General features: G+C 37.1%; 1 protein-coding gene across 1 annotated transcript in view; it reads left to right on the top strand.

Moving 5' to 3' along the window:
• The window catches only part of ANKRD31 (ankyrin repeat domain 31), a 158,380-nt gene that overhangs the window by 80,864 nt on the left and 59,522 nt on the right, over positions 1-17,994 (top strand). The window contains 6 exon segments of the mRNA XM_034656368.1: positions 3,297-3,441; positions 8,304-8,356; positions 9,294-10,809; positions 11,564-11,728; positions 14,223-14,360; positions 15,204-15,346. Of these exon segments, the coding sequence (XP_034512259.1) occupies positions 3,297-3,441; positions 8,304-8,356; positions 9,294-10,809; positions 11,564-11,728; positions 14,223-14,360; positions 15,204-15,346 (2,160 nt within the window).

The raw sequence follows: 17,994 nt of genomic DNA, 5'->3' as shown, positions 1-17,994 counted from the left end.
TGTGTCATTTATCCTAGCAGTTAGAGCCTCCATTTTTTATTGCATCTCATTAATGGTATCAGTATCTTTATAGTCATTATTCTGAACTCTAGTTCTGACATCTTACTAATGTCCATATTGATTAGGTCCCTGGCGGTCAGTACTGCCTCTTGTTCTCTTTTTTGGGGTGAGTTTTTCCATCTTGTCATTCTGTCCAGAGAAGCACAGAGGAACAAGAGAACAAAATACTAAAATAGCCACAATGACCCCAGGAAATATACACTAAACAAATCAAAAGAGACCAGAAATGGAAAAGAAAAAAGAGAGAGAGAGAGAATATAATCAGATAAGTGAACAGAACAGAGCAATACACTAGATCCTGCATGTATTTTGGTCTGTTTGTTAGAAGAAACTAGATCCCAAAATTGTAAAGAAAGAAAAACATATATATACAAAAATAAAATTAAATACAATGAAAGGTTAGAATGTAACTGTAAAAATGGATATTTAAAAAGACTTTAAAAAAGAGTTGATAAAATAAGAAATTAGTTGAAATGGAAAAGGGGGGGAAATTAGAATTGAAAGACTAAAGAATCAAGAGAAAAAAACCCATGAATTCTATATGCTCTTTTCCCTTAATACTGGAATTTTGCAGTTGTCACTGATGGGTAAACTTGGTCTAAGCTGGATGTTCTTGCTAATCTTCTGGGTGAGGGACCTGTTGCTCTGATTCTCAAGTGTCTTTCCCTGGGCTGGAAATGCATCAAAAGACCAGGCTGAGTAATCAAGTCCAGATTGCTCTACGTGGCTTTTGTTCCCTGAAGGCTTTCGGTACCGCTATACAGGATGAGAATGAAAATGGCAGCCTCCCAGCCCTAGAGCCAAAAGCTCAGGCCCCCCACTCCTCAGTGCATCCTCAGGGAAAAGCAGTCCATCACCCTTGTCTCCTGGTCTCTGTCCACTCTCTGTGCTCACCCAGAGCATTTTTTATCTAGTCATGTGACCCCGTTTCAAATCTCCAAACCCTGTAGACTCCTGCTGCAGACACCGGTGCCTCCTCCTGGGGGAAGAAGGGGGTTCTTGCCACAGTTCTGTGGCTTGCTGGGCCCCTGCTCAGAGAGCGGTCGCTGACCTTGCCGGTTCATAGATTATGGCAACACTGAACTGAAAGCCCACACCTGGGTTCACTGATTGCAGCCGGCTTCCCCACTCCGATGCTTGGGAACTCTGCCACAGTCAGGTATCCCTGGTCTTCCTGTGAGCCCCGGGGATCCCTGAGACCATGCTGTCCCACCTGGGATTCTGCCCCACTTCACTACCTGAGCACCTTTCAGGCAAGGACATTCCCCATTCGAGCAGACTTCTAAAGGTTCTCATTTTATGTTCCGCTGCTATATACTGTTCAGTAGCCGGCTGACAGAGGCTCCCTCCCCCTGCACTTTATCTTGCAATAGATAACCTAGGATTCACTTCTCTGTACCTCCTACCTCGCAGAAAGTGGTCACTTTCCTATTTGTAGAACTACAGCAATTATTTTCTTAGATCTCCAGTTAAGTTCATAGGTGTTCAGAATGATTTGATAGCCATCAGCTGAATTCCAGGGACTAGACAAAACTAGGGCCTCTTACTTCTCCACCATCTTCCTCACTCTCTCCCCAGATTTCTTTTCCTAAAAGAAAGCTGTGTACTCTTTATTTTCTTTGTTGAACAAAACATGAAGATCCAAACATAAATTCGTTATGTTCTTAGACCTGGCTTATATATGAATTACAGATTTAATTATATCTACTATTACTTTCAGTTTCCCTATCTAGCATTAAATTCTTATAATAAAATAGTTTGAAAAGCAGAATCGCTGAGGCTGAATAATTATTGAGGGATCTGGCTTATATTGTCCCTTTGTGGTATGATATTTTTGTCTCCTAGTATGCTTTGTTATAAAAGGAAGAATGTGTATATATTTAATTTGAGGGGTACATGTAATTTACAGAAATTCAGATCCTTTTTCTCATTCCAGATATTAACATGAAAATTTAGGCTCCTTTTAGTGTAGTGTTCCTTAGCGCATACTCCTCACATCCTCCCTGATTACATGCCTTCTTTTATTAAATAATATTTATTGAATATTTACGCTGTGCCAGACACTGAGATAGGCACTGGCAATATAAAGATAATTAATACATATATCTGTAGTGGAAGCTTGGAAGCAACTTAAACATCTGTCAGGAGGATACTGGTTAAAAAAAGTACAGTACATTCAATAGTAGACTGTTACTCAGCTATAAAAAATAATGAAGTTCATTTTATATTGACATGGTACAATCTCCAAGCCCGTTGTTTGGGTGCAAAATATAGAGGAATGTATATAATATATGACCACTTGCATAAGAAAAAAATATGTATACATATGTGTGTATACATACATATATATACCTGTTGGACCAGATTAACTGTGGAAAAATTCAGAAGAAACTATAACAAGGGCTTAGGGAAAAATTGGATGACTGGAGGACAGGGGTAGAGGAGGGAAACTTATTTCTCACTGTATACTTCTCTGAGCCTTCTGTATTTTGAACTATATTCATTAATTCCCTATTCAAAAATAATAAATTTTAAAAGAAAAATGTAGTCCCACCCTCAGAAACCTTAGTGTACAGGAGAGACAAATATATAAGAAATAATATAATAAATATGTATTGGGCACTATGGTAAAATACGTACCTGAAAGAAGGGAGAGGTCATTTTTCTCTAGAGCAGCAATGGATGGGAGGTCAGGGAGTGCTTCATAGAGGAGGTTACTTGAGGAGTAGTAACAGATTAAGGGTTGACTGGTTTCTCCTGACACTCTGAGGAGGAGCAGCACCAACAGTTATAGATAGAAGGCATAACCATCTCCTGGAACCTGTTAAACTTATATTTACTACTACAGAACCCAATGCTAGTTCTCGGTGTATATGCCAGCTCCATTTCACCAGCATCTGAACTATATACATTTCTGACCTTTCTGACCTTTCCTTCCTCCTTCAATCCCTCCCTCCCTCCCTCCTTCTCACTGTCTGCACCTCTTTCTGTCTACCTACTCCCTCTCTCTCTCTCCCTCTTCATCTCTTTTTTTTTGTAAGAGAAGGGTATGTATATCAACAAATTATGATTCAGTAGCAATTACATTAATTTTTTTTATTGGGCAGAGTTGTTGTATGTAAACCCAAACTCTCTTATTGAAAGAAATATCAGATTGCTTCGAGTTGTATGCTAGCACACATTTACAATAATGTACCTTTTGTCTGGGCATGCTCACATGAACAGTCTTCCTGTAGGTGGCAGAGTTACTTCTTTTGAATGGAGCCGATCCCTTACTTAAAAGTGACTGTGGGAAGTGTGCTTTGGATGAGGCCAAAGATTCATGTATGAAGCGTCTCCTTGAAAAATATATTCCTAAACACCAAAAACATCTTATATCAGGTAAGATTAAACTGCCCTGTTATATCTGTTTATCATATTCATAGAGAGTTATAGAAATTGAATTTAGAATTATAGAAATTAAGTTTCTTTTCCTCCTTAGTTTTGAGAAGATCCATCCAGTGGTGTCCTTGCTCCATTCCTTTAATAAAGCACACTGTCTTGTTTGCAAGTGCACATAAAGGAAGGACTCTAAAAGATAAAATCAAACGTACTTTTTATCGTGCATTGCAAACAGTTAAGAGAACTTTTATAAAGTTCTGTTTTTTTCCCCTGACAATTTTTTGGCAGAATAACATGATATGATATGAATTATATTTGGCTGTATCTTTTTCGATGAGTATGACCAGGATTGTTTATTTTCCTTTCTGTTCCCTAGGAATCTTTTCTTATGGCTGTATTTTTACCCTGTCAACCATTACACTGGTAAAAATTGAACTACTAAAGAACTCGATTTATGATTGTCAATAAGAAGAATTTACATGCATGGCATTTTCTTTATATTCTCCTTAATGTGTCCGTTAGATTTTTTGGTAAGATCACAGCATTCTTTTGCTCAAAACCCTGCAGTGGCTTTCCATTTAATCTAGAAGAAATGTCAGTATCCTTACAGTGGCCTACAGGCCCCCATATCAGCTGGCCACTCTAACAGTTAATTTCTTCTAGTCTGTCACTAGACTTCAGTCACACAGGCCTCCTTGCTGTTCCTCAGGTGTGCCTGCCCCCACCTCCTTCAAGTCTTAGTTCAAATGTGAGCTCCTCAGGGAGGCCTAGACCATCCTGTTTAATACTGCAACCTGCCTCCTTCCCACCCTCACTGTAGTCGTTATCTATCACTATGCAACAATTACCCAAAATCTAACATCTTAAAACAATGAACATTTATTATCTCTTAGTGTTTCTGAGGATTAGAAGTCTGGAAGTCTTTCAAGTGAGTAACCAGTTCTGGATCAGGGTCTCTTATGGGTTGCAGTCAAACTCTTAGTGAGGGATGGTCATCTCGAGGCTCAGCTAGGACAGGAAAATCCACTTTCAGGTTCACTCACATGGTTCTTGGCAGGCCTCAGTTCCTCACTGCTTGTAAGCTGGAGGCTTCAGTTACTTGCCACATTAGCTTTTTCTGTAGGCCTGCTGATAGCCTGGCAGCTGGCTCAGAGAAAGTGATCCAAGAGAAAGAATGTACCCAAGACAGAGGCCACAGGCTTTCCATAACTTAATCTTGGAAATGATATACAACCAGTTCTGCCATATTCTATTTGTTATAAGTAAGTCACTAAGTCTGGGAAGTTCCACCTTTTGAAAGGAGGAGTATCAAAAATTTTGTGAACGTATTATTCAACCTGCCACGCTCATTCCAATTCCTCTTACCCTACTCTATTAGTCTATTTATCCTTTTCCCATAGCACTTAACACCTTCTAACACATTGGACAGTTTGTTTATTTTTTATTTTCAGTCTTTCCCCAAGACTCTAAGCTCCGTGAAGGAAAGAACCTTTATTTAGTCTGGTGATGAGTACTAAAATGCCTTGTATACAGTAGGCATTCAGTAAATATTTGCTGAATAAGTAGTGTGTTAGTCCCTTTAAACACAACAAACAAAACAAATTCTTTACCTTTAAGAGATGTGTATGTGCTTCATTCACTTTTATTAAACTATATTTTATTTTTTTAATGATTTTATTTTATTTGAGAGAGAGCATGGGGGGAGCAGAGGGAGAGGGCAAGGGAAAAGCAGACTCCCCACTGAGCAGGGAACCCAACATGGGGCTCAATCCCAAGCCCCAGGATCATGACCTGAGCCGAAGGCATATGCTCAACTGACTGAGCTACCCAGGCACTCCCTTAAACTGTATTTTAATAAAATTTTCCCTAAAGAGGTAACTGTTTGAATGCTGTTGACTAAGGACTAAGACTTGGATTAAAATAGCCTACTTTATAATAAAGAGATAACATCATTGATAATTAAAGGCCACCAAGAGGTAATTAATTAATGGTTCTTTAGAACAAAAGACTAGCGCAATCTCATCAGAAAATAAGAGGGGACAGACTACACCTTGTTGAGGCCAGGTCTATAAAAGCAAATTTAGATAGATTATTATATTCATACTTATATAAACTGTATAGATTATTGCACTCATATTTATATTTCAAGCTATATGAAAAATTGCAGGTATTCAGTTCGAGGTAAAAGTATGTGTATTTTTACATTTTTGTTTTGATAATCTGCTTAATTGCTTGACTTCTGTATTTTATGGTAACATGCATTTTTTTGCTCTGCTGAGAGTGCTTTCCTCCAGCATTTTAGCCCTTTCTCCAAATCCAGAATCTCCCATTCACCAGTGCCTACTTCTGACCTATACTACCGAGGGAATTTCATTCATGGAAGGAATCCCAGGCCTTTCTTCTTAGGAGTTAGCTCCCACTTTTCTTTAGGGAGGCAGTTTACAAGGTGGGCTGTATTATCATGCTTCATCAGGTGGTTTGACTGTTTCTTAAGTTTGAACTTTCGAAGTCTGTCATTAATTATCAGCTTACTTATCAATATAAATGTAAAAATTAATTTACTTAAATAAAGAATATCAAACAGATTATTTGATTTTAAATTTCAGTTGAAGAGCTTTTAATTATGGGAATGATGGATAAAGGACCTTCCTCATGCAATATATATTTGGTGCTTTTTTGTTGTAGAGTACAGTACATCTGCTTTGGTATAGGGCAAGAGTTCATTCTTACTAACTTTATAGCCTGGGGTATTCTCATCTGTAAATGTGGGCTTATAATATCTACTCCTCTGCCTACATATATGTGGGATTGTTTCTGTGAGGATTGGAGTTGAGGTATGCAAAATACTTCAATATAGTACCTTACATATGACAGAGCTTGGAGTAACAAAGTGAAAAGAATGACAGCTACGTCTACATCACTAAAATTCACCACCTCAATTTATATCTGTGTAGTTTTTTTTTTAAGTTGGTTATACTAGAGCATATAGACTCTTTAAAATTGAGATGGCCATTAAGGAGAGCATGTGGTATAATTAGCACTGGGTGTTATATACAATTGATGAATAACTGTACTCTACATCTGAAACTAATGATACACTATATGTTAACTAATTGGATTTAAATAAAATAAGATGACAAGAAAGAAAAAAAAAAAGATGTTAGTTGAAAGGTGCTTTCTATACAAGGAAGAAAAACCCAAAAACAAAAACAAAGTGAAAGGGGATAAAAGCCTCTTTCTTGCTTCCAGATTCTCTTAGGAACCGTGCCCCAAATCATGGTTCCTGTAAAACATTTTTCTGCTCTTTTATTTAAAACATTTTTATTTATTTTTTTAAAGATTTTATTTATTTGAGAGAGAGACAGAGATAGCGAGAGAGGGCAAGAGCGGGGAGGAGAGGGAGAAGCAGGCTCCCCACTGAGCAGGGAGCCCAATGTGGGACTCAGGACCCTGGGATCATGACCTGAGCTGAAGGCAGACGCTTAACCGACTGAGCCACTCAGGTGCCCGCCTGCTCTTTTATTTAAGAACCAGTGTTAGGAGAAGGCATACAGTCCTTTTGCTCTTGAAAAATCATAATAAGAAAATTAATAATGGGGGCGCCTGGGTGGCACAGTGGTTAAGTGTCTGCCTTCGGCTCAGGGCATGATCCCAGCATTATGGGATCGAGCCCCACATCAGGCTCCTCTGCTGGGAGCCTGCTTCTTCCTCTCCCACTCCCCCTGCTTGTGTTCCCTCTCTCGCCGGCTGTCTCTATCTCTGTCAAATAAATAAATAAAATCTTTTAAAAAAAATTAATAATGGAGTACTTTCTTTGTGCCACGAACTCCTCTAAACTCTTTACATGGATTATCTTATTTAATCCTTATAACAATTCTATAAAATAAGGACTGTTACTACTTTCATTTTATGGCACTGAGGCAGAGATATTAAGAAACTTAACTCAGAGTCACCCAGCTGCTAAGCAAATGAGTGAAGATAGAAACTCAGGAGTAGGCTCCAGAGAGTGTGGTCCCAACTGCTTTGGTTCACTGAAGGACATTCTGTGTGTCAGCTGTCCTGCATGAGGTGAATAGGTGAATGCCAAGCCTCATTATGTATATTATAATTTGCTGTCATTGTTCTTTTTCCCAGTTACATCCCTGTTAAAATATTTTTACATTTCTAATTCATAATGTATTTAAGAATTTTATGTTGTTTACATATCACATCTAAGATGTTCATTCATTTATTCCTTCCTCTATTAAATAATCATCGAATACCTCAAATGTGCAAGGCACTGTGTCTAGGTTTTTATCTTTTGTGGCCAAATGAATATGTAGGTAACTAATTCCACCTCTAGTATTTAAAAGAGACACTAAAGTACTTTTCTTTTATTATCAAACTAGGTATATTTTATTCAAATCATCTTTTTTTGTCTTATGCATTCTCAAGAGCAGCGTTTTCCCTGCATGTATGTTTCACTTTTAAGAGAATGAAACATTCAAACTAGAACCTTATTAAGCAGACATATTAGGAAATGATAATCCAGTTAATTATGAAAGAATCTTTTGCCTTATAAAAGTAGTTGGCCAACAGTTGTATACCTGGATATATCTGTGGGGAATGTTAAAATAGTGTGTTTATTGCCAGTCTTTGGTATTATTTTGTTGGAGCCATATTGCTTTTCCTACAGAAATGTTTTCAGCTTTCTCAAGATAGTATGGGGCTTCTAAAACATAGGAAAGTTATCAGTTATAGGAATGTTATATGTGCCAATTTGAATGGAAAATGTTTGCATAATTTCACTTATTTCTCTGGTTTTCTCATGGCAAAGGACTGGTGAGTTTCAGAAACCTAGGATTTTCTTTTTTTGTTTACAGCTCAAAAGAACAGCACTGATGCATTAGACTTAGAGGATGCACACCAGCACAAGGTATAGCGCTGTTTAGCAATAAACATGGTTATGGAATGAACCTGCTGCTTATTTTCGATATTATCAGAGTGGAAAGAAGGTTGTCTGAAGCATTCTTCAGGAACAGTGACTTCACCTTTGCTTTTAAGAAACTTTGGAATAATTACATGAGAATCAGAGGGTTCTAGGCTGTTAGTTTGCGAAGCAATTGAGTAAATACAGCTTGTCTCGGCACACAGATATATCAGTAGCCATTTCCTCTGTCCTCTTCATGGAGCCATGAGGTTTATCAACCATGTCGAATTTCCCCTGGCCTAAGCACACAGTACAAGAGCCAAAGGTGTTGATCCATTCCTTCAAATTTTATATGGTGGGCAGTTCCTCTTCATCTGGTGCTTGGGTTGTGGTGAGTGAGAGGAAGCGGTGTCCGTGTTTTAATCTTAGCGGCCCACAATAATTTTTTCATGCAGATCAGTTTGGGAGCATATCTGTCTTCTTGTTTTTAAACCCCTTCTTCTGCTGCCCTACCTATAGTCCATTACAGACACTAGATGAAAGACCTCTCTTAATTCTAGCTGTATCTATATAACAATTAGGAGAGGAGAGTGTTTCTAAAGCATTCTTGTTTGATTATGCTTACAGCCCATAAAAATTAAGTAGATTAAATTTTTTATTATGTGTAATAGGATTAATACTGCTAAATCCTGGCAAAAACAAATTAAAATGTGAAGCAGAAAATACAGATCAGTAGACATAATGAGTCTTGGTCTACTACATTGCCTTTTTCTGTTAGTCTTCTTTTTGAAATGGCAGGTTGTATATATCCCATCAGGCCCTGTGGTTAGATCAAATCATAAAATTGAATGGAGTAATGGTTTGATTTATCAACAATCCTGAATTAATTGAGTGTAGAACTACAGCTGAAAATTAAAGCTAACTATATGTTTTATTTCTTTAGAAACCAAAATTCAGTTCTAAAAATCTCATTGGGTTTGTTTGTGATGAAAATTCCAACAGACAGAAGCCAGAACTTGTTAAAGTTGATAAAGGAAGCAAAGAGGGTTTATTTATAAATAAAGAAGATGTATATGAACCTTACCAAAAAGCTTCCAAAGACACAAAATTTGGTAAATCCAAGCATAAGCAATCAACTCTGAACCAGATACACTCCACTAGGGGACTCAGAAAGAAGAGTCTTCAGAATGTCAAAAGTCCTAACACAAATGTGTCTAATGATAAAGGAAGAAGAAACACACAACATAAAAGAACGCAAGTGGATGATGCAAAACAAGAAATATGCATTCCAAGAAAGATAACAGCTGTTTCTTCTTTCAGAAGGAGAAACAAATTGGTTACTGGCCAGCAAGATAATCTCCAAACTTTTGATGACCTTCCAGAAAAGTCACAAAAACTTTTTAGCCCAGCTCTGTCAAGCCTGAAAAATGGATTAGGTAACAATATTGAGGCTTGTTCAATTCCCAAAGAGACACATACCCAGAGCCTGGATTTATCAGATAATCAAGAAATAAAATTCTTAGAATTAGAGTCCACTGACCAAGAGGAAGCTGTTCTTTTCTCAGGACTTTCCTTACAGGAAGAAATCAACTTACCACTTGTTACTACAGATCAGCAGCCTCACGCTCACCAAGAACAAGAGCACTTTAGCCCTTATAAATCTCCTGAAAACAGTAACTCAGGTCAAAAAGGTGAGAGCTTTAATGAGTGGGAAAATTCTTTTGCATCCTTTATAAAGGAAAATTTTAGTAATGTTGATGATGTTGATTGCTTTACCTCTGAGAAGACTGTAGCATGTAAAAGAGTGGTGTGTTCTACAGGTTGCAAAAACCACTGTAATTATAACGAGAATATAACCAATAGAGAAGAAATGGATTTTCAACAGTCTTTCCCTTCTGAAGACCATTTTTCACAGGAAAATGAGTTAAAAGCATGCAGTCCAATCATACTTCCTCAACAGGAAGCTCTTAATCTTTCTGATCCTGAACATGTTGCAAAATATGAACAATGCGTATGTGAAACTTCTTTTGATCACTCACATGGCAATCCTGAGCATACTTCCCCAGCTTGTCCAAGAACATTTTCAACACAGGAAGCTTCAAAGTTGACTAGTCGCGTGAAGCTATTCAAAAGGCCTCAAGATTTTAGCTCCAGAGCACCAACTTCTTTAACGGATCAAACAGATACACATATTGTGGAAAAGGTAAATGAGGGAGACGGCACTAAAAGGAATTACAATGATAAAAGCCAGAAAACAAGTTCTTCAAATGGGTCTTTATCCACGCTTGTTAATTCTCAAGTAATAGAAACAACTACAGTTGAAAAAGGGAAACAAGATCTTCCAGAGAGCAAAACCACCCATGATACAGTTTTTGATTCCACTGACAATATCAGTAAGGAATTGACCAACATCTCACAACTTAGACAGAAAGAAGAGAAGGAAACTTCTCATAAACCAGGTATTAGTAGTATTGTTTGCTTTGTACACATCTCCTGTAGATTTACTTACTTTATAGAAATTTCTATCTGAATTCTACTGAACTTAGCCAAGCTGACAAGAATGAGGACATGTGGACTATAATTTAGCGATACTGTTAGTTAAGTAATATTGTTTACTTTGAAAATCAAACCATTATTATCAAAGACTGTTGCTAAATTGATATTGACAGAAGTTAATAAACAATATTTCTTTCAATTTTTATGTTTCTTTTTAATTAGCACCTCTTTAGTATCGGTTAAATCGACCCAGCCAGGGCTCTAATTCACAACTCCGAGATCAAGAATCATATGCTCTGGGGCGCCTGGGTGGCACAGCGGTTAAGCGTCTGCCTTTGGCTCAGGGCGTGATTCCCCCCGGCGTTATGGGATCGAGCCCCACATCAGGCTCCACCACTATGAGCCTGCTTCTTCCTCTCCCACTTCCCCTGCTTGTGTTCCCTCTCTCGCTGGCTGTCTCTATCTCTGTCAAATAAATAAAATCTTTTAAAAAAAAAAAAAGAATCATATGCTCTACCCCCTGAGGCAGCCAGGTGCCCCTAAAAACATTTTTAAAGAGTTTCATTCCCTTAAAAAATAAATTAATAAAAGAAAATTAAAAAATCAGTCCAGCTTAGGAACAGAAACTTGGAACAGTTATGAGGCTAGCCTCTTTTCTAATCATGTAACCAGTAAGGAGAACTGTAGCACTGAGGTTGCAAAATGTTTGTTTTTCAGGTGAGGAATTAACTAATAATATCAATGGAGATGAAAGCACTATGAGAAGTGGTGAAACAAAAGAAAAAACAGATTCTGATATTTGCATGTCTAATATCCAAGAACACAAAAAAGTTCAGAATTTCAGAAAAAGGCAAAATTTCTTGAAAGCTACCTGCATCCAAGGTTTGTATTCCTATACCTGTATAGGTAAAAGTTGACATGATCAAGCCCAGCAATGCACTGTACTTCAGGGAATTTCTAGACTTTCAGATTTACTGTTGGTTTTTTTTCTCATTCACTGTTGGTTTTTTTCTCAAGTTATAAGTTTATTTCAGCTATATTTTTTAGATTGTTTTACTATGAAGTACCACATGAGAATCTGTTAGTCTTCAGATACATTCTTGTCATGTTTCTGTGTATGACTTCTGATTTTAAATATTAGAGGAGGTAAGATAAACAGACAGCAAGAATATTGAGTGGGATCAGTGCATCTGAACTGTGCCGGATCCCTTAGATACTTCCATTGAGCCCTTTCACCATAAGGCAAATTAAAGAATGGCCACTGGTTTCTTTTGTCAGATGAATGAAATGCGTGTGTTTGACAGTGTGGACAAGTTAACTATCATTTGCCGGTTCTGTGGAAAACAATGGGCTAGGCCAGGCCACTTCAGGTTAAATAGTAAACACTGAAAAGTTCATTTATCTATTGTCTATTAAGAGGTAGGAAGGACACTGGATTAGGCATTCTCTGTGAATCTTCGTTGTCCCCCTCTCGTGTAATCTAAAGCCCTTATACATCCCTTCTGTAGTGGGTTGAATAGTGGCCCTCCAGAACATATCCGTGTCCTAATACCTGGAATCTGTGATAATATCTTGTATAGAAGAGTGAATTTTACCTAAATAGAAAAAGAATCTCTGCAGATGTAATTAAGGATCTTGAGTTTCCAGAGAGTAAAAAAAAAAAAAAACAGATTACATACAAAGTAACTGAAAGCTGAGTATGTCTTAGTAGCATTATACTTTATTAATAAATAATATTGTTGATACCAATTATTATATTACAGTTAAAATTTATTAATTTGTTAATAATAAATAATAAATTTAATAATTTGTTATTAAGAAGTACTTAGCATTAACCACAGTGGACTTTATAAAGTTTTCTGTGAAGTTAGTGTGAGTCCTATTTGTTTCCTTTCCAGTTTTTTCCAGATTTTATTTTAGAATTTCAGTTACATGCTATAGGAATTTATAATGACAGTAAAATGAAACAGTTTTTTGAGTTTTTGCCCCAAAATGTTTATCATGTGCCGACCTTCTTTGCTACAAGACACCATGAACTAGGTGAAAGGATTTGTCATGGTACCAATTATTGGAGAGATTTTTCAGTTCAAACTTGCAAACTGCAGGTCTGCTGTTTTTGCATATTTCATAATTTTAAAATATAAATATGTATATATAATATTAAATATATATAATAGATATGTCTTTATTCTTCAAATACAGAATTTCCAAGTGCAGATTTCTAAGAGCAGTATGATTTTGTCTAGGTGTCAGTGGAAGGTAGACATGAGGCTGTCAGCCTTCTCTGTGATTCACATAACTGAAGAATACATCTTTAGAGAGTAATTCTCTAAAATTTTTAATCTCTTTCCCTGAAACTATGTACGTAGTTGCTGGCGTTTAGGAAATAGAACAGGGAGAGTGTCTTAAGGTTTAATGCAGTGGTTCTCAAACCTTATCTTGCATCAGAATCACCTGGAAAGCTTGTTAAAATACAGATTGCTGGTCTCTACCCCCCAGAAAGTCTGAATTGTTAGGTGTATTATCTATTAGTGTATTACGCATTTGCAAACTTAGCAGTTTAAAACAACACAGGTTTTTTTTATCTTACAGTTTCTGTAGATCAGGAATTGGGCATGGCTTAGGCAGGTCTTCTGCTCAGGATATTTCCAAGGCTACAATCAAGGTGTTGGCCAAGACTGGGGTCTCATCTGAAGGCTCAACTAGGGAAGGATCCATTTTCAAGCTCACATGGTTGTTGTCAGAATTCGGTTCCTTGCGGGTTGTGGCCACCTTGTCATCCACAGTTTCTTCCTTCATGAGCTTTTCCAGTGTGTCCTCTTGGTTCATCAAAACATGCAAGCTGAAGGTGATAGAGCAAGTTTGCTAGCAAGACGAAAAATGTTACATCTCTTATAACCTAATCAAGGAAGTGAAATACCCTCAATATTGAGGCATTCTATTGGATAGAAGCACATTATTCAAGAGGAGGGGATGATCCAAGGCCATAAATACCAGGAGATGGGGATCATTAGGAGTTACCCTGAAATCTGTCCTCCACAATAGGCTTGTGGGGTGGGCTGGAGAATTAGCCAATGTTGAAGGACTACTGAGAGTGAAATGAGGGTAGAACTGAAGCAAGTTTGTTTTAATCAAGCTTATGATAGAGTGACTAAACAGCTGTTAAAATGAATGCAAAGTAATGTGCTTAGATGCTGTACAATTCCTTCACAAGTTATATTTTAAAACAGTAATAGCAATGGTGATATTGATGTATTTTGTATAGTGCACCCTACTTATGATATTTTGAGGAAGTTGCTATGTATTTTCTAAGCTCCGTTGTAATGATCAGCATTTGGCAGAAAAGAAGCCTCAGTTTTGCTTGGCAAATTTACAGAAGTGAAAACAGCTGGGATCAATAAGAGGAATGCCAGAGGGGAAAGCCGGCTTCATTTGGCTGCCAGAAGAGGAAATTTGTCTCTGGTGAAGGCTCTAATAGACTCTGGAGCAGATGTGAATCTAAAAGATAATGCAGGTTTGGATTCTTGAAATTTTAATTGTGTTTATAACTTGAACTCACTGAAGTATGCATTTCATCCACCCTACCCCAGTTTTGATCCTGGCTGCTAACTTTGAATTGTCTTTTTAATAATATATTATCTAGTTGAATAGTTAAATTTATCTTGGTTTTCACCAATTGCTAAAATAAACTCCTCTGAAACAGTTTTTAACATACATGTGGGAGCATTCAGAGGACGTATACAGAATGGGGAGTAAAGAGAGCTTTATTTAGGTCTTTTCCTTGGAGATCTTAATACTAATCTCTGACTTGGAAGAGAGTGCCAATTTTTTCCCATTTCCCTGGGCCTTCTCTTTCTCCTCTCTTTCCTTATTTTATTTTCAGCCTCCATTTTTAAATTGATCTAACATTTTGCTCAAGCACAAAAGAGTCTTGTGTGAGGAGTTAACAGAGGGAAAAACTCAAAGATTGATTTCAAGAATCATATGTCATTTTAAAGAGCTATATGACAATGCAGTGATACAAATAGGGAAGGCAGACTTGATCTTACTCTATTTTAACATCTGAGTTGAAACAAATTGACGTATTTACTCTAGTCCCATTGTATTTTATGTTCTCTGAGACTTCTGTTTTGGCACTTGGATCAACAAATATTTTTGATGAGATTGGTTTTCAAAATTGAAACATTTTAAGGCCATAGTTTTCAGTATTATTTCTTGTCTAATACTTAGTATATAATTTTGAATCAATATAGATATTCATTGCATTAGTGCAGATAAACTTAATAATGAAGATATTACGTGAATGTTGATTTGTAAGCAGCAGCTTATTTTGTTTTTTTCTTTTTTACTTTTTTAGGTTGGACACCACTTCATGAGGCATCTAGTGAGGGATTTGATGATATAATTGTAGAGTTGTTAAAAGCTGGTACTAATGTTAATTGTGAAAATCTAGATGGGATTATCCCCTTACACGATGCTGCTGCCAACAATCATTTAAAGGTACAGTGCACATCAGATTGGGCTCCTATTACTTTTTCTTAGAAAAGTGAGTAAAGAAAATCAAGGTATTTTAAACTGAGCACTAAAGTAATTCCTTAAAATAAATTATTTTTAAAACCTATTTAAAATTTTAAACAAAGATAGGATATTGTGTATAGATTGGAAGATCATGTTAACTTATGAATCATTTTCCATTATCTCTACCTCATAAAATTCATGTAAGTCAGAATAAAATGAAAGCTCTCAGGGTAAACTTAGGCTATAAATCTAATACATTCCATTTTTAATTGTCTTAAATGATATGCTGTTGTGTATAAAAGAGTCTAATTATACTGATAACATGTTGACAGATATTTTTAACTCAAAATTTCTCAGTGACTTTGAGGTTTCAAAGAAATGGGTAAAAATGCATGTTGCTTGTTCCTGAGGGTTTGTTGTATATTTTTCACACTTGTCTTTCTTAATCACACAGCCATCACAAAAGAAAATTACTGAAGTCATTATCTCAATAACAATGAATTTCAAATCTAGACCTTAAAATCCTTAAGATTTTTAAACTCATCTTTGACAAATCTAAGCAGAAGACTTTTATTTTTATCAATAGGCAACGCAGACTTAAGGAATAATCATTGGCTTTGAAAAACTAGTTAAAGAAACCACTGCCAATAACAACAATATAAAACCAAGGTTCATATAAAAATACCTTGACGCTCTCGCTAACACCAATTTCTCTGTCTCTAGATATTTTTAAGATCCTGGTGATTTTTTTTGTTAATTTTATGAGAGCATATCCCCACTGTTTTCAGCCTAAAGGTAGTCACATGAAGGAATAGTATTGAATTTATGATGTGCAGCAATAGGAGATGTAAACTAATGATTAAGAAAAATATCAAAAAGGGGCAACTGGGTGGCTCAGTTGGTTAAGCATCCAGCTCTTGATCTCAGCTCAGGTCTTTTTTTTTTTTTTTTAACAATTTTTATTTTGTTATATTAGTCACCATACAGTACATCCCCAGTTTTTGACGCAATGTTCCATGATTCATTATTTGCGTATAACACCCAGTGCACCATGCAATATGTGCCCTCCTTAATACCCATCACCGGCCTATCCCAGTCCCCAACCCCGCTCCCCTCTGAAGCCCTCAGTTTGTTTCCCAGAGTCCACAGTCTCTCATGGTTCATTCCCCCTTCTGTTTACCCCCCTTTTATTCTTCCCTTCCTTCTCCTACCGATATTCCTATTTCTTATGTTCCATAAATGAGTGAAACCATAGGATAATTGTCTTTCTCTGCTTGACTTATTTCACTTAGCATAATCTCCTCCAGTCCTGTCCATGTTGCTGCAAATGTTCTGTAATCGTTCTTTCTGATGGCTGAGTAATATTCCATTCTATATATGGGCCACATCTTCTTAATCCAGTCATCTGTTGAAGGGCATCTCGGCTCCTTCCACAATTTAGCTCTTGTGGACAATGCTGCTATGAACATTGGGGTGCATATGGCCCTTCTCTTCACTACGTCTGTATTTTTGGGGTAAATACCCAGTAGTGCAATTGCTGGATCACAGGGTAGCTCAATTTTTAACTTTTAGGGGACCTCCACACTGTTTTCCAAAGTGGCTATACCAACTTACATTCCCACCAACAGTGTAAGAGGGTTCCCCTTTCTCCACATCCTCTCCAACATTTGTTGTTTCTTGCCTTGTCAATTTTTGCTATTCTAACTGGTGTAAGGTGGTATCTCAAGGCGGTTTTGATTTGAATNAGTGTGGTTTTGATTTGAATTTCCCTGATGGCTAATGATTTTGAACATTTTTTCATGTGTCTGTTAGCCATTTGTATGTCTTCATTGGAAAAGTGTCTGTTCATATCTTCTGCCCATTTTTTTACTTATTTGTTTCACGTGTATTTAGTTTGAGAAATTCTTTGTAGATCTTGGATGATACCAGTCTTTTATCTGTAGTGTCATTTGCAAAGATCTTCTCCCATTCCTTGGGCTGCCTCTTAGTTTTTTTGATGGTTTCCTTGGCTGTGCAGAAGCTTTTTATCTTGATGAAGTCCCACAAGTTCATTTTTTCTTTTGTTTCTCTTGCTTTTGGAGATGTGTCATGAAATAAGTTGCCGTGGCCGATGTCAAAGAGGTTGCAGCCTATGTTCTTCTCTAGGATTTTGATGGATTCCTGTCTCACATCGAGGTCTTTCATCCATTTGGAGTTTATCTTTGTGTATGGTGTGAGAGAGTGGTCAAGTTTCATTCTTTTGCATGTAGCTGTCCAATTTTCCCAGCACCATTTATTGAAGAGACTGTCTTTTTTCCACTGGATGTTTTTTCCTGCTTTGTCAAAGATTAGTTGCCCAAAGAGCCGAGGGTCCATTTCTGGGTTCTCTATTCTGTTCCGTTGGTCTGTGCATCTGTTTTTGTGCCCGTACCATGCTGTCTTGGTGATCACAGCTTTGTAGTATAGCTTGAAATCCGGCAACATAATGCCCCCAGCTTTGTTTTTCCTTTTCAACAATTCCTTGGCGATTCCGGGCCTTTTCTGGTTCCACACAAATTTAAGGGCTGTTTGTTCCAGCTCTTTGAAAAATGTCATTGGTATTTTGATTGGGATGGCATTGAAAGTGTAGATTGCTCTGGGTAGCACAGACA

Source organism: Ailuropoda melanoleuca, chromosome 3 (genome assembly GCF_002007445.2).
Source record: "Ailuropoda melanoleuca isolate Jingjing chromosome 3, ASM200744v2, whole genome shotgun sequence".
Classification (NCBI taxonomy): Eukaryota; Metazoa; Chordata; class Mammalia; order Carnivora; family Ursidae; genus Ailuropoda; species Ailuropoda melanoleuca.
This window is presented reverse-complemented; position numbering and strand designations above follow the sequence as displayed.